The 23,288-nt window shown below is 39.8% G+C and overlaps 1 protein-coding gene across 5 annotated transcripts in view; it reads left to right on the forward strand.

Moving 5' to 3' along the window:
• piezo1 (piezo type mechanosensitive ion channel component 1 (Er blood group)) overlaps window positions 1-23,288 on the forward strand; it is a 355,592-nt gene that overhangs the window by 230,326 nt on the left and 101,978 nt on the right. For all 5 annotated transcript variants that reach the window (XM_087995785.1, XM_087995781.1, XM_087995783.1 and 2 more), the window contains exons 9-17: window positions 3,139-3,231; window positions 6,007-6,103; window positions 10,036-10,142; window positions 11,525-11,785; window positions 14,814-14,919; window positions 17,597-17,772; window positions 18,088-18,236; window positions 20,048-20,221; window positions 20,647-20,679. In XM_087995785.1, coding sequence (XP_087851911.1) covers window positions 3,139-3,231; window positions 6,007-6,103; window positions 10,036-10,142; window positions 11,525-11,785; window positions 14,814-14,919; window positions 17,597-17,772; window positions 18,088-18,236; window positions 20,048-20,221; window positions 20,647-20,679 — 1,196 coding nt within the window. The remainder of the gene's footprint in view (window positions 1-3,138; window positions 3,232-6,006; window positions 6,104-10,035; window positions 10,143-11,524; window positions 11,786-14,813; window positions 14,920-17,596; window positions 17,773-18,087; window positions 18,237-20,047; window positions 20,222-20,646; window positions 20,680-23,288) is intronic.

Genomic DNA, 23,288 nt, shown 5'->3' on the forward strand with positions numbered 1-23,288 from the left:
GTGATTTTTGGCGAATAATATCTGTGCCACATGTATGCCTGATTTATCAAATAAGTACTTACCCGTCTCCTCTTGCCATTCAATGACATTACAATCACTGAGTTTCTCACTATCAACAATCTGGGAGATACAGTTGACTTAAAAACTGAACTGGAGCCACCACATAAACACTGTGGCTACAACAGCAGAATTGAGATTCCGAATTTTGTGATTTGCAAAGCATCTCCTGATTTCCCCAAAGCCTGTCCGTCATCTACAAGGCACAAGTGAGGAGTGTGATGGAATACTCCCCACTGGCCTGGATGAGTGCAGCTCCAACAACACTCGAAGCTTTCTGACTGACACCTCACTTAACACCTTCAGCATTCAGTCCTTTACCACAAACGAGGTAACAGCAGTGTGTACCATCTACAAGATACACTGCAGCAACTCCTCATAGCTCCTTCAATAGCTCCATCCAAACCTGTTACCTCTTCCAGTTAGACGGCCAAAATCAAGAGATACATAGGAACAACACTACATGCAAGTTACTCTCCAAGCTATAGACCGTTCTGCCTTGGAAATATATCACTGTTTCTTCAATGTCACCGGATCAAAATCCAAGAATTCCCTTCTTAACAGTACTGATATATACCTATGCCAAATAGATTGCAATGGTTCAAGATGGCAACTCATCACCACCTTCTCAAGATAATTAAGATAGACAATAAATTTTGGTCTTGCTAAAGATGGCCACACCTTTATAAAGAATTTTTTTAAAAACCTGTTTTGTTGCGAGCAGCAAATGAGGACAGGACATGGGCTCGATCCCCTCTCTGTTGTTTTCATTTTTAATTGAAAAACATTCCCTATTACTAAAGGAGGTTTGTGCAGTCAGTAATTAGTAAACAAGGTCATCTGCAAAACTCTCGGCAAATTTTTAATTTACACTTTTTAAAAATTCTGGCAGCAGCCCTCAAAAACTTGAATATTTTTGTCCTGTGGTGCAATGTATTGGGATCATAAACACTGTTCCTACTGACTAATGACGTTGGAATGCTTTAAACTTCGCTGATTCATTTTTCTTTTGCATGAATGGGATGCATGGTCTTGATGCAACATGCAGTTTTCAAATGGTCTCTTTGTACTGCAGCACCACGCCCTGAAGAAGCAAACTTTGTTGTTTGTGCACATTAGTTCAATCAATTATATTCTTGTTCATGCCTGCAAAAACGGTGGTGGCTCTTTTTAAAAACTCAGCCGTGACAAAACTGGGAAGATACATACAGCACAATAAATTCTCCCTTTGACCCTTGCCTCCACCCTGCTCACCACAGCCCACAAACAGGATTATTCTTGCAAGATTTATGAGAAGATATTTTGGGAACAAGAGAAGTCTATTTGGATCAACAGCTTTACTGTACTTAAAAATAGAAAGAGCTTGTTTTGCTCATGATTCAGGAAAATGCATTTTTATCAAGGGAGGATGGGGGTCAAGCAAGGATCATGAAGAATTTATCAAATTGACCTGTGAAAATGGGAGTGTCACAGCAATTGTTGTGCAATATTTCATTGTGTCTCTTCTCGTTCAATCGAATTTTATGTCAAATTGAGTTCAAGTTGTTACAGGACCCACTTAAAACAGAAGCAGCTGATGGATACCTATTTTAAAACTGTACTGGAAGTACCTAGCAGGTCAGGCAGCATCTGTGAGGAGAGCAAGAATGTTAACGTTGCCGAATTGTGACTTTTCATCAGAATGGGGAGAAAGATGAAATGTAATAGGTTTTTAGTAAGTGAATGAAAGGAGTCGGGAAGGGAGAATAGAAAAGAAAGTTTATAATAGGTTGCTAATACTAATTTGAAGTTAATTTTCATAGATTATACCAAACATAAATCACGTTTTATTCTAGTAGAGTCATTCAGCATTTATTACAGCCCACCACGCCTATGCTGACCAAAAATCACTCAACTACCCGAATCTCATTTACCTGCTCTTGGTCGATAGCCTACTATGTCTGGCATTTTAAGTACTCATCCAGATGCATCTTCAATGTTTGAGAGTACCTATCACTATCACCCTCTCAAGCAGCATATTTTATGTTTCTACCACTCTCTGGGTGGAAAAAAATGTTTCCTCAGATCTCCTCTACCCAACTTACCCCTCACCTTAAACCTTTGTCCTATGGCGTAAAACATGTCTGCCATGGGGAAAATATTCTATTTCAGGAGTAAATTTCTTTGGACTTAAAAACACCTTTTCCTAGTGAATGAAATTTCCAGTGCAACCACTTCCATGTGAACTACTCTCTTTGATTCTGGGCACCTCTAACAGCAGCTTGTGGTCAGTTATTTCCCAGAAGTACAAGTGTTGATTACTGTTTAAAAAGAATACTCAAGTGTTCTGATAACTTGATTTTATATGCAAAAGTATATTTTATTACTCTGCAAGGGACATGATAGACTGTGAACAATGAACTGGCTCAGAAATCCAGAAGTCCATCTGTAAGTGAGTAACCCCTTAAAGACAGTACCTGGCATTACTTAGAGTAGTACTGTTATCTTGAGTAAATTTGCCATTCACACTGAAAGAGTGGGAAGGAAAGGAGGAGTTAATAGATGCCTGGGTTTTAAAAAGAAAGCAGTGAACTCCACTGTTGCTAGTGAAATGAGGCCCCTGCTCCAGAATACAGACAAGTAAAAGAGATATGGGAACAGTAACTCTCAATACATTTCCCCTAAACCACCCACAAACCCAAATTGTTTGTCTGCAGTTGACCAGCCATTCTCCATCAGCACGGAGACCTCATTGAACAAATGATGTGGAGGTGCTGGTGTTGGACTAGAGTGGACAAAGTTAAAAATCACACGACACCAGGTTATAGTCCAACAGGACTATTTGGAGGCACTAGCTTTTGAAGTGCTGCTTCTCTAACTAACCAATGAAGAAGCAGCATTTTGAAAGCTAGTGATTCGAAATAAACCTGTTGGACTATAACCTGGTGTTGTGTGATGTTTATCATTGAACAAATGCGGACATCGTCAGTGCATCAACTCTCCTTTCCACATTCTGCTGATAGCTGTCATTCCTCAATAGGTTTGTAAAGTAAATGACAACTATTGATTTGTATGAGCATCTATACTTTTGAATATTTTCAGAATGATGGAAAACAGAAAAATGGAGAAGAAGTTGAACTAACAAACATGGAGCCTTGGTCAATGAAACAGGATGAATCTGAAGATGAAGCTAAAGTAAGTAATGCCAAGCACAAATTCAATAAAAGTATCATTAAATAGAAATCAGAAATAGATGTGATCCTTTAATGTGTTATCCAGTGGCTATCTTCACATGTTGATAACCACTCCAAATAGGTGAAAAGTCAGTACACCCCAGAAATTCGCCCATCAAGTGTGTTCCACCATTCAATCGTGGCTGATATATTTCTCAATGCCATTCCCCTGCCTTCTCTCCATAACCCCTGAACCCCTTGCTAATCAAGAACCTATCTATCTCTGTCTTAAACACACTCCATAGTCTCCACAGCCCTCTGCAGCAACGTGTTCCACAGATTCACCACTCACCGGCTAAAGAAATTCCTCCTTGTATCAGTTCGAAAGATCATCCCTTCACTTTGAGGCTGTGCCCTCAAACCCTAGTCTCTCCTACTAGTGGAAACATTTTCTACATGTCCACTCTGTCTGAGCTTATGAGGATTCTGCAAGTTTCAATGAGATCCCCTCCCCCTCCCCCACTCATCCTTTTAAACTCCATCTACTACAGACTCAGAGTCCTCAACCACTCATGACAAGCCCTGCATTTCTGGGATCATTATTGTAAACCTCCTCTGAACCCCCTCCAATGCTAGCACATCCTTCTTTAGACATAGAGCCCAGACTGATCTCAATATTCCAAACTCGATTTGACCAGAGCCTTTTACAGCCTGAGCTGTACGTCCCTGCTGTTGTATTCTAGGCATCTTGAAACAAATGGTAACATTTCATTTATCTTCCTAACTGCCAACTGAACCTGCATGTTAACCTTATGAGAATCCTGAACTAGGACTCCCAAGCCTAACCCTATTTGAAAAATAATCTATGCCTGTATTCTTGCTACCACAGTGTATAACCGCACACTTGCCCACGTTGTATTCCATCTGTCACTTCTTTGCCCTCTACCCTAGTCTTTCCAAGTTTTTCTGCAGCGTCCCCACTTTCTCAACATTATCTCTCCCTCCATTTATGTTGTGTCATCTGCAAACTTAGCAACAATGCCCTCAGTTCCTTCTTCCAGATTGTTAATTTATAATGAAAATAATTATGGTCCCAACGCTGATCTCTGCAGAATTTCACTAGTCAATGACTGCCACCCTGAAAAAGACCTTTATGCCCACTCTCTACCTTCTACCAGTCAGCCACTCTCCTTGCCCCTAACAGAATGGGATCTTATCTCATTTAGCAGCCTCCTGTGTGACATCTTCTAAAAGGCCTTCTGGAAATCCAAATAGATCACATTCACTGGCTGTCCTTTATTTAACTTGCTCAATACTTCCTTGAAGAATTCCATCAGAATTGTCAGACATGATCTTCCCTTGACGAAGCTGTGCTGACTCAGCCCTATTTTAACCATGCATTTCCGAGTACTCTGCAATATCATCCTTCATAATGAGCTATTTAAAAAGAACTTATTAATGAATGAGATCAAGCTAACCAGCCTATACTTCCTGTCTTCTGTCTCCCTTCCTCCTTAAACAGAGGTTTACATTTGCAGTACTCTGGCATCCACCCTGACTCCAGTGATTCCTGTAAGGTCACTCATGCCTCCACAACATCCTCAGCTATCTCCTTCAGAACTCTGGGGTGCATTCCATCTGGTCCAGGTGATTTATTCATCTTCAGACCTTTCATTCCCTTCACCTTCTCCTTAGTGATGGCCCTACATTCCCTTCTGCTGCTTGAATGTTTTTAAATTCAAGTTTGCTACTGCTACACTGTGAAAATTAGTGCAAAGTACCTATTCCATTCCTCCAGTACTTCTTTGTTCCCCATAACAACTTCTGCAGCTTCATTTTCCAGTGGTCAAATGTCTACTCTTGCCTTTCTCTTACCTTTTTATATATCTAAAAAAAAACTGTTTTAAATTACTAGCTGCTTGCCTTCATTTTTCACCTTCTCCCTCCTTATGTTTTAAAGCTTCCCAGTCCTTTGGCTTTCCATTAATCTTCATGACATTATATGCAACTGGGATTTAATGGCAGATTTTTGCTGATCAAATCTTGGATGTCTGGACTTTTTATTGTTGCGCAATGCAGTCACCCAATTATTGTAATCCGAGGGCATCCATTTCCTTAAAGTGAGGAAAAAGTCGGATTTTTGTTGAATGTTTTGGCCAAATGCAGAATCCAGCATTTGTTGCAATAATGCATCTCATAATCTGTATAGAAATGAACATAGTCATGTTTAGTGAAGGGCTGGTGTCTGTGCATATAATAAAAAAAACTTTATCATGACCAAATGACTAAGAAAAATCAATAATATATTTTGTGAGTTGTAATTTTAAATTACCTCTGCTTTAAATCTGGCTTCATAGCCAATTACTCGTCAAGGTGTGGGCATGCACCTTCCTTCCAGACCTCTGCCTCTTGCAAATATCTGAAAGCATCCTCTAATTTTTGTAAAATTAAACATTGCAGTGGGTGAAAGTCCACTGACTTGAAACATGAATTCTCTTTTTCTCTTGCTCTTCCTCTCTCTCTTTCTCTCCACACATACTACCCATATAAGGGTATTCCTCATATTTCTGTTTATAGCTGTGATTGTTGTAATTTTATTTTGCCCTCCCTGCGTGAAATATGCCCTGTTTATGTTTGGCACCTCCTCTGGCTGAGTTCCAGAGTTTAAAATGTTGAGAATCTTAGTATGTGAAAATATTTTGCTGGTTAATACTATAGTGTGTGCAAATTCTCCAATATGGTGCTTAAAAACAACCCTCACTGATTACTGACCTAAACTCTTAATGATGTTTTCCAGCCCATGCTGCAACCTGCCAATGGCGATCATGACGAAGGAGACAATTACTCACTACATATCATTAGCGGATCAAGCCAACCAGATGCAGCTGAATCTTGTAAGTTCACATTTGACGTAGACCACTTGTGATGCTGGCATGACAATTGTGGCCAATTAATGCAATCAAAACAAAGCATTTAGCACTAGTGAAGGCTGCTGCGTTTTTTTTTCTAGCTGGTCAATATATTTTTAAAGAATCTATTATTAATGTAAGTATAGAATACAGAAATGAGATTAGCTGAAGAATGCATTCCTTGATTCCGGTGAAAATAACGAAGGGTGCAGATGACCCCAAGTCAAGGTGCTTCAGGCAGTTAGCATTGCCAGGGGATCATAACAGCAGAAAGACTTGAGACTGCAATGCTGCTGTTGGCAGCACATTTGTAAATGTAATGCAACTTGGTCACAAACCAAAGGCAATCTCTGAAACTGGACAATTTCCACCAGCAAGGAAACCACTTAGAAAACCAGGTGAGCAAACTCAGGCATTGCTCATGAGAAATCAGCACCACTGATCAGGACACTGCAGCTGCATGCTGAACAATCGGTTTCTAAAGCAAATGGACTTTTCACAATTTGAGAATGGCATATGATCTCAAGGAGAGCAGATAATGTTTAAAGTAGACTCAGAAACTTCATTGGAGGAGACAAATTGACATTGGTGCATAGGAAGAACTTGCTACAAACTGCATCAAATGACAGGGCCTCATCCAACAAGCCAAAATACTGACTCTATACATAATACATAAACCTTGCTGAAGATATGCAATGGAAGTGTGTCAAGAGAGACAGATGAATCCTGGCTCAAATCTAACCTTACCCTTCCCTAAGGGCTCACTCTTCTCTCTGCTCAGAGGCTTTGGGATTCGCACATTGAGGACAGACAAATTAGGCTGGGCAATTTCATCATTGTTTTGAGGGACTATCTGTGATGACTAGGTTTAGATGTGTACTGATGCTACATATTAGATTACGTTATGATTAGATTAGATTACTTACAGTGTGGAAACAGGCCCTTCGGTCCAACAAGTCCACACCGACCCTCCGAAGAGCAAACCACTCATACCCATTCCCCTACATTTACCCCTTCACCTAACACTACGGGCAATTTACCATGGTCAATTCACCTAACCTGCACATTTTTGGACTGTAGAAGGAAACCGGAGCACCCGGAGGAAACCCACGTAGACACGGGGAGAATGTGCAAACTCCACACAGAGAGTTGCCTGAGGCAGGAATTGAACCCGGGTTCTGACGCTGTGAGGCAGCAGTGCTAACCACTATGTTAGTACACAAGCAGAAAGAATATCTACATGCACTGCACCTCTCTCAACTCAACAAAATAGGTGATAACTATTCCCTGGTTAATTTGTCAGGGCAGTGCCTGGACTAATCAGAGTCAAACTGCCTGGTTTAAAATTTAACAGAGGCTGGCTGTTAACTGTCAATCAGCATTAATGTATACATTACCCATAGCAACATCGCATGAAAATTGGTGGAGTTGTAGTTGATGAAGGTGTTAAAAGGATACAGCAGGATACAGACCAGCTGGAAAGTTGGATGGAAAAATAGTAGTTGGAATTTAATCTAGTCAGGTGTGAAATAATGTATTTTGGGAGGTCAAATGCAAGAGGAAAGTATATAGTAAATCGCAGGATTCTTAGCAGCGTTGATATACAGAGGGATCTTGAGGTGCAAGTGTATGGCTTCTTGAAAGCGGCAACATAAGTGGATAAGGTGGCAAAAAAGGCATACACATGTTTGCCTTCCGTCAGAGCATTGAGTGAAAAAGTTGGCAAGTTATGTTGCAACTGTATTAAACTTTAGTTACGCCACATTTGGAATGTTGTGTGCAGTTCTGGTCATCATATTAAAGGAAAGATATGGAACCTTTGGAGAGGGTGAAGAAAAAAACTGGCAGATTGTTGCCTAGATTGGAGTGCATTAGGTACAAGGAAATGTTAGACAAACTTGAATTGTTTTTGCTGAAGGGTTGGAGGCTGAGGGGTGACCAAGTTGACGTAAAAAAATTATAAGAGGTATGGATAGGATTGATAGTCGAAGTCTTTTTCACGGAATCAAAATGTCAAACACCAGGTTTAAGGTAAAAGGGAAAAAGTTTAAAATGAGATGTGCAATGGAAGTTTTTACACAGAGGGTGGTAGGTGCCTGGAATACACTGCCGGGGAGGTGATCGAAGCAGAGAGGCGCAAGTGAGGACTGCAGATGCTGGAGATCAGTCAAGATTAGAGTGGTGTTGGAAAAGCACAGCAGGTCAGGCAAAAGCCCTTCATCAGGAATGAGGGAATAGAAGCAGTTAGAAGATAGCAGATTCCTGATAGAAGCAGAGAATCTAGCAATGGACTTGATGGGCCGAATGGCCTTACTTCCACTCCTATGTCTTATGGTCAAAAAGGCACTTCAACACATGACCAGGGAGAGAATAGAGTACAGACCACATGCAGGCAGATTGGATTAGTTTAGTGTGGCAACATGGGTTGGCACAGACATGTTGGGCCAAAGGGCCTGTTCCAGCGCTGTACTGTTCTATGTTCTTTGTGACACCTGTAGCAATCAGATTCCACTCATCAACCAATCAGCACTCTCCGAATGCAGTATAGATGTAGGATTTTGACAAAATGTGTCTTTTATCAGATATACTTTTTGTACATTTCTAAGTCAAATATAAATTTCAGGGAACAGAACTGAAAGCACAGCAAAAGGAGAAGAAGCCAATAGTGGGAGAAGGTGAGCTGCCATAGTGTTGGCAGTCGCTCCTGTCACCTCCTGGATAGTGAGCCTGCCCACAGTGGTTTCATGAACCTGATGGTACAAACCAAACCACAGGTTCAGGTCTCAACCTAAAAAAAAAGCTGTTAGTCCTGTATTTTGAATCAAAATTCAATCTTTACTTTTTTGTAATTTTGATTCCTGCTCTGATAAATGAAAGTAATTCTTTCAAAAGGATCCATTGTGCTTAATGGAATGAGCACAAGTCTTCTACAGATGAATATTTATGACGCATTCCAAAAAAAATTGGAAACATTTCCAAAATGAATGTTATCCAGACAGTAATGATTTTTCCAGTATTCACTTTCCATCATTTAAATGCCACCACTGAATTGCATTCCCTTTGAAAAATAGTCACTTTAGACTACAATGATTTTTGTTAAATCTTTTCTATCACACACATTTATTGTGATTATTAGCTGATTACTTAAATTTTGCATGTTTTCTGTTTTTGATATTTTATTTATTTAATCCACAATTGTTAAGTTGGAATTTATTTGCTGGAATTGACATAATTATCCATAGTATTCCAGTAATTTATGTGACCAGTTGATGGAAGTGTTAAGTGGTTCCTGGAAAATCGGAGGCATTGTTTGTGAATTAAAAATCACACAACACCAGGTTATAGTCCAACAGGTTTAATTGGAAGCACTAGCTTTCAGAGCCCTGCTCCTTCATCAGGCGGTTGTGAAATACACAATTGTAAGACACAGAATTTATAGCAAAAGTTTACAGTGTAATGTAACTGAAATTAAACATTGAAAAATACTTTGATTGTTTATTAAGTCTCTCATTTATTGGACTGACCATGATAGATTCATTTCTTTCATATGTAAATCACAAAACATTTTTAAAAGTTACATTCTCAGGTTAATTGTAACAATTAGTGTCAGCTCAGATAAGATGTTAAGATGTCGAAGGTGTTAGCCCCCTGTGTTCCCTGTCTGTGCCATAATGTTTAGACTGATTCTAATCTAAAAAGTGAGTTAACAGAAATGCAGAATTTAAGTAGCAGTTTATCAGAACCATTACTGATTGACAAGCAGTGTACTTTCTAGAAATGGGGGATGACCATGGATCAAGAATTATTTTTCATCACTTTTTCTACAATTTGCCTGAATTGTTTACTTGTGTAGTTTAAATAAATTGAATTTAAACTAAAAGAATCTTCACATATTTGTTTTTCTTTTTCTGTTGCAGTCAGTGACAATACCACATCCAAACCTAGAAAGTCTCAGTCACCACTCTGTGACGTGGGACATCTCATCATGCAACAAAGCTACATCTGTGCACTGATTGTCATGATGGTAAGCAAAACCTGGTTCTTTCTGCTATTTTGACTGTGGCATTGCTGAGCTACCATGTTATGATAAAGTTTACAGCGCCTGAACTTAAAAATCTACCAGTATCAAATTCCACTCTTCACCTCACCCCCTACTTTGGATAGCCACTTTTCATCTCTCTCCTCTCTTTACAATTTATCATTCACCATTCTAGCCTCAACTCACTTGAACCCTACTGACCGGATACAAAGAGATTGTGCACAATCTGTCATCAGCACTAAATAAGCTATTGCTCGTCATTGATAAGCAGGGCTTTCCTTCTTTAAAACAAATGAAAAGCTGGAAATTCCAGGGTGGTTGGTATTAATATGACATACTGCCCGCGTAAGTACTGGCCTGTGTTGGCATGGTCTCCTGCATGTTATGTTTTGGAATGTTTAAGTTGGTGTACAACACATTACAGTTATTTAATATAAGTAGAGGAAATACAGGCTGAATTTTATGGCCCATCACAATCCCCACCACATCTGCCAACACATCCAGGGTGCAGCAGAGAGGGACAACCTGCCTGTGATCCCAGCAGCTGCCCCTTGGCAGTTTTAAGGTGATTCCTCGACTCATAATTTGGAGATGCTGGTGTTGGACTGGGGTGTTCAAAGTTAAAAATCACAAAACACCAGGTTATAGTCCAACAGGTTTAATTGGAAGCACTAGCTTTCGGAGCGATGCTCCTTCAACGACCTGATGAAGGAGTGGTGCTCCAAAAGCTAGTACCTCTGCTCATAAAATCCGACTGTAACCCTAGCAGTGCCAGAGTGGCTGTGTTGCTGCTGCTGGAACTACAGGAACTCCAACTACACTCAGGAGCTCAGGTAAGTGTGGAGGCTGAAATCTTGCTGATGGAGGGTAGAGGACTGGGTCAAACTGATAATATGGTTTAAAGTTAGTTGATGGCCTGGTGGGGAGATTGTTTCCCATAATCCCAGGTGACCAACAGAGCAGGCTCCCGCTCCATAACCCTTGCCCAACACCAACTCATGTACCTACAGCTAAAGACTTCCTACATGGGGAAGACATCCCCCTTGCTGACTGTAAAATACCAGTTTGGAAGGGATGAGGACTGGAAGTGATTATTATTGAATGATCTCATTAGGCCCAAGGACAGGCACATTGCCTGAGACTACCACCATATTCCATAAACTTGCAGACAGGTTTGGGGTGTGTGAGATAGGCCGCCCACAGCACCCCTCCTCACCCACTTTCCAAACCGTATTGGGAACCATGATATCCAACATTATATATAAATGAAATTCTTTAATTTGTGAGCCAATTCTGAAAGTAGTTTTTAATTAAGACTTAGTTACTTGTGTCATTTCTTTGTAATTTTGAAAATCTTCTCTTTCTAGGTCTGGAGTATTACATTCCACAGCTGGTTGACCTTTGTCCTTCTAATTTGGGCTTGCCTTATCTGGATTGTGCGAAGTCGGCGGCACTTGGCAATGCTGTGTTCACCATTCATTCTGCTGTATGGGATCATACTGTGCAGCTTGCAGTATATCTGGGGAATGGACCTGACAGAGGAACTGCCAACCAAAATTGGGTTTATGCTTCTCACTCAGCTTGGATTAGTCCATCTGGAGCATCACTGTCTACGCCTGGGTGTAGTGGTCAGTTTCAAATAAGTCTTAACACTGAAATAGTAATTTTTTTGTAAAACTTACTGTGGCACTAATATACATGCAAGAGTGACACTATCAGTCTAAATTTTAAATCCCCTTGAATCCCTTTTGTATCTCTCTTGAGTATGAAGGTCCTTCTAGGCACCTATTGTTATCTCATTACCATCACCAACATCAGCTGCCCAGCTTTCCTCTTCTGTTAACTGTCCCATTCTGAACATTTACTCTCCAACCATCTTCACTGTTCAACCCTACCTTCCTTGGTTCTGCCAGGGAATCAGTCACTGACCTTCTTCACAATTCCCTCCAAACTATCCACTCACCTGTTCAACAAGGCCCTTGGAACCTTGAAGTGGAAGATACTGCTTCTTTGGCTTTCACTGGACTTGGCTCATCCATGCATAGACTTTACCCTTTGCTGAAGCTTCCTCACCAGACTATGGTACCTGTCATCCATGTCGTCTTTAATACCAAGCCACACCCTGGCCTTTCCACCTGTTGTCTTGTAGTATCTTTTCTTCCTCCTTCCTGTTTCCATATTCTACCTCTTTCACTCTGTTGGTCATGACTTCCCCCCAAGTCCCCTTGCTATCAAATTACACCTGCATTTCTCTCCGTTATCATCTTTCATTAGCCTCACTACTGGGTGACCATTCATCCTCGGTGATATGTTTCCATTTCAGCTCCTTCATCCACTTTGCACTGAAGCCACTGACCTTCTGTTCTCCTAAAACCTTTTCCTCCATTTAATGCTCGTAATCAAATAAAGTGCTTACCCATTCTTGCAGCCACCCTCTTTAACATTCCATCTCTTATATTCAACACCATAATTAACACAACATCTGGAGTCCCTTTCCGCCTCCTCATCAATAAGATGTTCTTTGACACCCTGTGATTCAGACTTAGGACCAATGTCCAGATGTTACTCAACTGAATGCCATCACTTGTCTTACTACTCCACCCCCCGAGTCAATGATGAGATGCAATTTCTTGATTTAATAAAGGCTGTTGTGCTTGTCTCCTACTACACACTTTATACTTCACCACAAATTCTAATCTTATGCCCATTGTTTTAAGCTGAACTGCCCATTCAACGCTTCAACCTTGAAGTCACTCCTGAGCTGAGCTTTAAGACTCATATGCTCTCCAACATAACAACTACTTTGCATTTCTTGCCTTCAAACCTTTCTTATTTCACCTGTTTTTGACACTTCATCCCAGTTTTTGCATTCTCCAGATTTTACCTTTGCAATACTCTGCATCCTAGCCTTTTAACCTCGACCCTTTATATTGTTCAGCTCATTCAAACTCTGCTGTCTCTGTCCCACTTTGCAATAAGTGCTATTTTGCTTTCAACTGCTATTCTTACTGACATTTATCATGTCCTGTTTTCCAATGCCTCAAATCTTTTCTAATGCCTTAAGACTTCCCTCTCCTTATCTCGATCTACCTGCAGCCCCTTCCTCCAGAGTTCTTCATTCCTCTGGCTCTGGGTGCTTGTGCAGCCTTGAGTCCCTTCTCATCAATCAGCCCCTTGGGCCTCATGTTCTACAGTTCTCTCCTTAAACCCTTGTGCTGGTCATCTTCCTCACTTCGAATTTCAAAATTTCTTTCAAACTCAACTCTTCAACCTAGCTTTTTTTGTTTCCTTATTGACTAATTGTCTGTTTTGATCTTATGCTTCCAAAGTGCATTTTTCTCTCTTGTTTAACAAGCTAAACAAATGCCAGTTGTTGTTAATTGAGAAAGCAAAAATGGTGAATAAAAAGCTTGGCTTTAGCAAAACATGCCCTCCACACTTTTCTTCAATGTTCTGAAGCTGATTCCGCCTTCGGCATAATCCACAAGTCTCAGGAAGCCTTTAGACATTTACCTAAATTACTGTATGTTAGCTGGATAGTGATTATCAAACTGTTTTATTACAGCCAGCTAAACCTTATCTTCCCTTCACTCAATGATTTTCAACACCAGTCACTGGATGGTGATTGGAAGGAGGGCAATTTCTTTCTTTTCCTTTTAATTCAACTTCTCAGCAGGTGATTACAATGCTTAGAGCCATACAGTATGGAAACAGACCATTCGATCCAACCAGTCCATGCCAACCATAATCCCAAACTAAACTCGTCCCACCTGCCTGCTCTTTGCCTGTATCCATCCAAACATTTCTTATTCATGTACTTATCCAAATGTCTTTTAAATGTTGTAATTGTGCCCACATTCACCATTTCCTCTGAAAGTTCATTCCACATATGAACCATTCTCTGTGTGGAAAAAAACCCTCATGTCTTTTTTAAATCTTTCTCCTCTCACCTTAAAAATATGCCCTCTTGTTTTGAAATCTCCCACCCCAGGAAAAAGACACCGGCCATTCACCTTATCTATACTCCTGATTTTATATATCACCTCTCAAACTCCTGTGTTCCAGTGAAAAAAGTCCCAGTCTATCTGGCCTTTCCTTATAACTTCAGCACTCCATTCACAGCAACAGCCTGATAATTCTCTCTGAAATCCCTCTAGCCTAATAATATCCTTCCGATACCAGGGCCACCAAAACTGGGCACAGTACTCCAGAAGAGACCCCACCAACGTCCGGTACAGCCTGTGCTTCAGCACAGACCAGGAATCAGTACTGGATACTGCTGAATTGCATGCTTTAGTACCACACCTCATGATACATGTATTTCATAGATGTATATTTGTAGCCCATGGTTTATAGTATATACTTTATGAAAAATAGACCATTTGACTCTTTAAAAATCTGCTGTGTGATCTCGTTGAACTTTGCATTTTGAATTAAAAATGCAATATTCTTATATGAATACTTTGACTACCAAATGGACTGAATTTGGACATAATCAGAAAATGAAAATTACAATACTGTGATTTTGAAAGATGTGAACTCTTACTAGCTTGTACAAGAATATTTTTAAATTTGTTCTGCGTCTATCCAACAAATGATCATCTCCTACAGCTGCAGCTGTGAAAACCAGCTACTTACGCTTTCTTTTATCACCAGCTTCTGTACACACTCACCTTCTGGATCTTGTTGCGTCAATTTGTAAAAGAAAAATGCTTGAAGCAGAAAGATGTCCCACTGAATGAAGTAACTGTGGATGAGGCAGGTGAGTGACAAATATACTATCAACCAAGATGTTTATACCTCACCAAGTGAGTGCAATTCCTATGAGAAACATTTTGGTTAAGTTAATCTGTCTATATTAGCAAAGCTACTGACTTGAGTATTATGATCAACTGGTTAATGAGGCTGGGTTAGAAAAGGTAATTTAAATTTACAGACTGTTTCAAAATGTGGTGCAGCCCTGTGTCAAATCCTAAAGGATGCAAATAAGTTGTGTAAATAATCATTTGGTTTCTATCAGCTATGTAATACAGCTCCTGAAGTTTATGACTAATTTAATGTCTACTAATTATTTAAACTGGCCTAACAGATTCAGATTTTGTCCAGTCCTAGAGCCTGAGCAATATTTCAAAATAACCTGTTCACAGATATCATTACACACCTCTAGAGCAGATGGGACTTGAACCTAAGCCTCTCTGTCCAGGGGTAGGAGCCCTACCACTGCACCACAAGAGGGCCCCTCAGTCCTAGAGCCTGATTGTGAAAATTACTAAATACGGCCACATGATGCTATTCGGCACCTGTTGCACCTAACTGTAGATGTCAGAATTGGAAACTCTTTCGCCTTCAGCCAAAACCCAGCAGCTGATTAAGTAATGTAATTTTTTTACAAAGTACATGACATAAATCTGTCAACATAAAGAAGATTTATGTTGGATAAAATGTGGAACAAGATTCAGACATTGAGGTTTGGAGCTGACATGCCATGCAAAATCAAAACTGATTGTTTGCAGCCAAGCTGCTTATAATTTGTAGATTCAATTTATTTTTGATTAAGTAATAAGATGATGATTAATGTGCTTTAATCTGTTCCCAAAAGATTAAAGACTCAAATCTCAGACTTTACCTCAGTGTGCTGGATAATTATCAACTACAGTGACACCTAAAACTGAGGCAAAACAGATGACCGAATGACTTTCGATTATTTGCCTGTATATTTGTGGAAAAAAAAGTAATCAAAAGCAACTTTGGAGGTCAAGAAAACAATTAAAATGCAAATCAAGTACCAGAATTTATTTCTATGTATATAAAATTCAAAATGGGGTAAATTTATGTTAGGTTTATATAGAACTCTTTTCAGCTTGCAACTCGAGTACAGTGTACAATTCTGGGCTGTAATTATTAAAGAAAACACTGGTAAAACTGCAAGGATGATATCAGGAGAGATTGAAGATGTTGGTGCTTTCTTTGGAAAGGAAAAAAAAGAGAGCTCAGCGGGATAGTTGTGGAGAGAACCTTGTGGGACAATCTGAAGCTAGACATTGTAAATACAACAGAACTACTTAAACATTCAATAGGGAAATGAAAAAAAAATTCTTTGAATGTTTAGAATGTGGAACTCACCTGCATCCTCAGTTCATCTGCCTTCCTTGTTAGGCTTCTTGCATTGAAATAAATGCAAGATTGTCACAAGGTAGGACTGATAAATTTAACTGCATTTATTTCTTGATAGCTTGAAATAAATGCAGTTAAATTTATCAGTCCTACCTTGTTCTCTGCTTTGTTCCTGCCTACCCTGACTGTTTGACTTGCTCCCTTTCCTAACAACAGTACCAGTCTCAGATTGATCTTTCTCTTCACTATCTCCCTGGGTCCCACCTATACCCACTGCCCCCACACCCAACCTTACTAGTTTAAATCCTCCTAATCTTTTAGTCTTCTGAAATACAGTGCTTTTTAAAACCTGTTTCCAAACAAGTTGAGCTCAAATCTTGCCACAGTCTTTTTTGTTTCTTATCATATGTAAGAAGAATCACATGATCAATGGGGCATGTTTCTATTTCCTCTGTGATGAGACTCTGACTTCCTTCAATGACTGAGATGAAACTCAAAGGTTCAGGAGTAGGTGATCAATCCTGCAGGCCATCACTAACATTAGACAATGTTATTGTTACAACATCATCTCGAAAGCACTACTGTATTTTTTTAGTTTTAATTCTTCAGAAAATGTAGTTTGCCTTTCTCACTCAACTTCCCAATTTATTGACATTGGACAGTTTGGTTGTTGGACCATGAAATTATGAACTTACCAATGGTCCACAATAATTTCCCAGGGTTTAGTTCAGGCTGCCTACTGCCTCAATGGCAAGTGATTTACAAAGTTCCAGAAGTACTTCCTTTGTAAGTAGTAAATGGAGCAAAAAATTCAACCATGAAGATTAGATTTGAGAGCATACCATCTCGAGTCAAGGAAAGTTTAAATTAAATTTCTGAATTTTTTTTCATTACTGCTCCTATAGACGATAGGTGCAGGAGTAGGCCATTCTGCCCTTCGAGCCAGCTCCACCATTCATTATGATCATGGCTGATCATCCTCAGTCAGTATCCTGTTCCTACCATATCCCCATAACCCTTGATTCCACTATCCTTAAGAGCGCTATCCAGAGACTTGGCCTCCACTGCCTTCTGGGACAGAGCATTCCATACACCCACCATGCTCTGGGTGAAGAAGTTTCTCCTCAACTCTGTTCTAAGTGGCCTACCCTTATTTTTAAACTGCGTTCTCTAGTTCGGGATTCACCCATCAGCGGAAACATGCTTCCTGCCTCCAGAGTGTCCTATCTTTTATATGTCTACATGTTTTCAGTTCAACACAGATATACAAATGTTTGAACTCTGCAATGTTCACATTTTCCTTTTTTATTCTTTTCATGTTGCAGGTCAAAAGAAGAATGAAGTATTGAAAGCACTTGGAGAGCTAATAATGAGTTTTCAAGCAAAGTATTGGATTTATGTTTGTGGAGGGATGTTCTTCGTTGTCAGTTTTACTGGAAGAATAGTTGTGTATAAAATAGTTTATATGTTCCTGTTTCTACTTTGCCTTTCATTCTACCAGGTGAGAATATAATAGTCAAATGCTAGTCAATCGTAACAACAGTAACTCTACAGTAATTGCTAAATGGAGGTAATTAAGAAAATATATGGCTATGCAACAGATGTAAAGGCTAATATATGTGTATGGTATAATACATACAAACTTGTGGAGCAACTTGATATGCTTAACTGTGACTAGAGTTGGTCTATGTGTAGGACAGCATGAAGTGAGATTACTCTCCTATCTATTAATTTTTGATCACAGACTGATTTAAAAAAATATTCTAAAAAGGGACTGTTGATTGCTGATGTCTTATTTTTCCTGTTGATTTTATAGGTCTGTTACTTTATATGGCGTAAGCTGCTGAAGGTATTCTGGTGGTTGGTCGTTGCATATACAATGCTGGTCCTCATTTCAGTTTACACTTTTCAGTTTGATGAATTCCCACAGTACTGGAAAAATTTCACAGGATTAACAGATGAACAGTATGTTTATTTTTAATTCTGGCAAATACATATGTTTTGCTTACCTTGGCTTTACCATACAGTAGAAATCTGTCAAAATAATAAATCTTGAATAATAAATATTGAAATATTTACAAAGATGATGTTATGTATTGTTGTTGAGAAAACCACCAACCTCAGAGTCAGAGTTGGAGTTCAATGACAGAGTTTATTGCAGAAGAAAATACCAGAGCTCTGGGGAGAGAAAGACACCAACAACACAGTGGTCAGCTGTGAGTCTTCCAGCACAGCCTTTGTTAATTTCAGCATGATCGTTGTCAGTTTCAGTGCAGACATTGTCAGTTTCAATGTCTGCACAGAAGTCCATTGCTGTAGTAATGGATGCTAATCACTCTTTCTACAAAGGGCGGTTGCTGCACTTTGTATTGAGTCTGTATCAAACTGTTAGCATTTCTATCAAAGGTGTTGGCTGGACCCAGACACTTCAGTGGGCAGTATACGTTACTCATGTGTATTCTCTCCCACACCTGCCTTAAACTAATCAATTAGGTTGTGAGTGTATTGTGCTGGCATCCTGTGATTGCTGTGCTGTCTCTCTCCATATTGTCGTCCAGCAGCCATCTTGTGTGTCAAGTGGTCAACTTATAGCTCAGCGGCCATCTTGTGTGTCTGTGTGCCTGGTGTCACCCTGCCCCATGCCATCTCCCACTTCAGTACAATATGCTAATTATGTGTGTGCACGGGAAAAAAAAGCTCTGCAGTTTTTAAGATTTTTTTCAAATATGTTTATGGATCATTCAGTGGGTTCTGTCAGACAAACTTAATAATTAATAAAATAATTCTTTGTTGCACATAGCCAACTAATAACTATTTACTTTGGAGGGAAGGGGGAGTAGAAAGTAAGGTTACTTTCTGAGCAAGAGTATTATAATATCTAACATTATAAGGATAAAACTGAGGCCACCTCTGTGGCAAACTCAGTGAACGTACTATAATAGGCAGATCCAGAGCTCTCCAAAGAGGTTGAAAAACCAACTGATTTTATTATTTGCTGAAGATATCAGACTATTCCCATCAACACCAGAGAACTGTGCCAGTCAGTTCCCCAATAGATTAGTGGCCATGGCTGAATGAGTATCAAGGAGCACTCTAGCAATTGAGGCTGAGTAGCTACAGGAATTTAGTTGGTTAACTTCCTGTGGGACCCACTAGGAACTCTGGACCCCCAACTCTGCCAACTTTGTTCAAGCTATCTGGACATGGGTAATTGGGAAACGCCTCAGAACACTTCAACCCCAGGGCATCAATGTGGACTTCACCAGTTTCCTCATTTCCCCTTCCCCCACCTCACCCCAGTTCCAAACTTCCAGCTCAGCACTGTCCCCATGACTTGTCCTACCTGCCTATCTTCCTTTCCACCTATCCACTCCACCCTCCTCCCTGACCTATCACCTCCATCCCCACCCCCATTCACCTATTGTACTCTATGCTACTTTCTCCCCACCCCCACCCTCCTCTCATTTATCTCTCCACCCTGCAGGCACTCTGCCTCTATTCCTGATGAAGGGCTTTTGCTCAAAACGTCGATTTTCCTGCTCCTTGGATGCTGCCTGAACCGCTGTGTTTTTCTAGCACCACTCTGATCTAGATTCTGGTTTCCAGCATCTGCAGTCATTGTTTTTACCTAATTGGGAATGCTGTTCTGGAGAGCATAAGATGGGCAAATGGTTCCCATTCATGTCAAACTTCAAGGTATCCAAACAAAGACTATCTCTTTATTTAGGTTCTTATTTGTCAGCTTAACAGTTGCATATTGTTCTTTCAAAATGCAGGTTAGCTGACATGGGATTGGAGCAATTCAGTGTCAGTGAGCTCTTCTCCAGCATTCTGATCCCTGCCTTTTTCCTGCTGGCCTGTATTCTACAACTGCATTACTTCCACTGTCGTTTCATGCAGATTACTGATCTGGAACATGTTCCTGTAAAGGGCAAAGGGCCATTGCACCGGTAAGATTCATAGGTATCTAGGATAGATGCAAACTTAATAATACAAATATCTTTAATAAAAATCATTTGGACACCAATTTCAATTTGACAGTTATAGAACTTGTTCAAATATTTTTTACATTTTATTTTTTTGTTTATTTTAAAGTCAAGGGATTGGGGGATAAAATGGGAATATGGTATTGACATAGGGGATCATCCATGAACATACTGAGTGACAGAGCTGAACGATCTAGTTTCTCTCAAACAAGAGAATTATTTGTCTCACCCCAGATCTGTTGGAAAGCTCAGTTCCATTCAGGCTTAAGTCCTTTTGTGTATATATAATTGCAGCTTGGAGCATTCATCAAATTTCATTGTTTGACTTAATGATATTAATTTTAAATAGTTTAATTTTAATTTAACATTTGCTTACTTTCCATTAACAGGTTGAAAGAAAGTTTAGCAGAGCCCTCCCAGGAGTAAGTATCCTTATTTACATATACATTTTGGCATATCTCTTCTTTCATTACTGTGTTTTAACTTTGACAAATGTCATTTCTATGCCTATATATACCTGCACTGTGAGGGCGTGTCTGCTTTTTCTCCAAATGTTTTTTTTCAATATTCACTGGTTCAACTAATTGATGATCAAACCTTGATTCTTTCCCTACCCCCTCTCCTATGCCTGAACTTGCAATGACTTTGTGACTTGGAAAGAAGGCTGATTCTGCATCTCAGCTCAACCTTAGCTACACAACTGTCACAAACCCCATTTTCCAGTTAGTAAATGTAATAGTAGATGTATTGAATTTCAGAGTTGGCCATCGGCTTCTGTAAGTTCAGATAGAAACACAGTTTTAACATGAATAACTTATTTCTACATTACAAATCTTTCCAGAGAACCCTAGTTCTCAGCAGCCAATTCAAGAAGCCCTTAGAAGTGGAGTATCTTTGTTTCTCTCTTCACAGATGCCAGTCCTACTGAATTTCTCCAGCATTTTCATTGCGCATTTCACATTTCCAGCATCCACTGTCTTTTGCTTTTATTAGAAGCAGAACATCTGGCACCTTGTGAACTAACAAAGTATTTCAGTTGTGCTTGGTCAGCCATGATCTAATGGAGGAGCAGGCTGAAAGGGCTGAATGGCCTACTCCAGCTCTATTTTGCTACATTTATGAATGTCAATCCTTTCTAAACTAGCTACTAGCTACTGTAATACTGACGTGCAGTATATATTTCTCTCGAGTAAATTCATTTCATAAAATGTCTTCACAGGAAATCATTTGTATGTTTCACAAGATCAATTCTGCAGTGGTTGTGTGCTATCAAAATATTAGCAGTTCAGGTGCATGTTGTTCCCTGTTACCTGTAGTAACCCGATAAAATAATAGTAACAAGCCACAAGGAGCATCTCTTCACTGTTATCTTTCAATCTACATTCTTATAAAAGTAGAGGATGGATTTTATTCATTCTTCCCCGAGACATTTGAAAAGGATGTTAAGATTAGATTAGATTACTAGATTACTAGACTAGATTACTAGATTACTAACTAGATTACTTACAGTGTGGAAACAGGCCCTTCGGCCCAACAAGTCCACACCGACCCGCCGAAGCGCAACCCACCCATACCCCTACATTTACCCCTTTTAACGTAACACTACGGGCAATTTAGCATGGCCAATTCACCTGACCCGCACATCTTTGTGACTGTGGGAGGAAACCGGAGCACCCGGAGGAAACCCACGCAGACACTGGGAGAATGTGCAAACTCCACACAGTCAGTCGCCTGAGGCGGGAATTGAACCCGGGTCTCTGGCGCTGTGAGGCAGCAGTGCTAACCACTGTGCCACCGTGCCGCCCACTTACTAGATTACTTACAGTGTGGAAACAGGCCCTTCGGCCCAACAAGTCCACACCGACCCGCCGAAGTGCAACCCACCCATACCCCTACATTTACATGGTACAATCTTATACGTTATTGTAAAAAAGCTAATCTTATCCAAGTGTTGAGCATTTCCAGTGACAGAGAGATTAGTATTAGCACATTGACTGTCATTGCATGTGATAGAAAATGATCAGCTTTCACTAAGATGACCTTTGTGCTGAGCCAATCAATAACATTCATTATTTAGATACACATATAAAGAATAGCATCCTCGGTGTGAGATATTGAAAAGCCTCTGGTCCCCATAAGCAAGACCACTGCTCTTGCCATTGCCTTTGCAAGCATCTGAGACAGTAAAATGTTAGAAAGAAAATCTCAGGAGGAATAAATAGTTTCTGGTGCACCAGAATTCTTTTTATTTTCTTAGTGCCAAATTTCCCTTCATTCCTGATGACTTTGCTGTGGAGCAGTTCCCTGGGCACTGGTCTTCCTTAAATTTTTGTGTTTGATCCCTGATATTGTTGGCTATTCAACTGTGGGGAGCACTGCCTAGCCCTCTTTCGTCCTTACTCAACTCGATAGTTCAATATTTGCAGCAGAATGGCCAGTATGGCTTATATATAATCGTCCTGCTTGATTTACCCTCTGCACAATTCAGAGCACCACTATCAAATTCTGCTGACCAGCTTGACATTAGTTCATTTGTTGCAGGCACTGGGGCAAACTCAGTACTCTCCTTGTGTGTATGGTTTAACTTCTCATTGTTTGAACCTAATGAGCCAGTAGGGAAGCTTTGACCTTTTCTCTCTGAGCCTAGATAAATTATGTCATATTTCTTCCTCAGAAATAGAATAAAATGATAGTAAGGCTCAGTGGATCACATAGAATTGAATAATGGTTGTTGTTCAATAAAATGTGGTTTAATAAAGTTATAGCACCATCATCTCTGAAGTGATATTAGTATTAACCATGGCACTTGATTCAACAACTTATAAAGAACAGATTTTGTCTCACCTCTGAAATTAGACATTTTTTTGATACTGCGCTATTATTGATGCACACAGTAAAGTGAAGCAGATTAATTGTATGACGCTAAGTAATAGAAATTCTGAGAACTGAGTTGCTTTCAACTAGTAGCATTAAGGTCAACCATTCCCATATATTGGATAGTTGAAGAAAGGGAGCATGTAAAAGGACAATT

Source organism: Chiloscyllium plagiosum, unplaced genomic scaffold (assembly GCF_037043375.1).
Source record: "Chiloscyllium plagiosum isolate Xiang-an unplaced genomic scaffold, Cpla_swu_hap1 HiC_scaffold_17, whole genome shotgun sequence".
Classification (NCBI taxonomy): Eukaryota; Metazoa; Chordata; class Chondrichthyes; order Orectolobiformes; family Hemiscylliidae; genus Chiloscyllium; species Chiloscyllium plagiosum.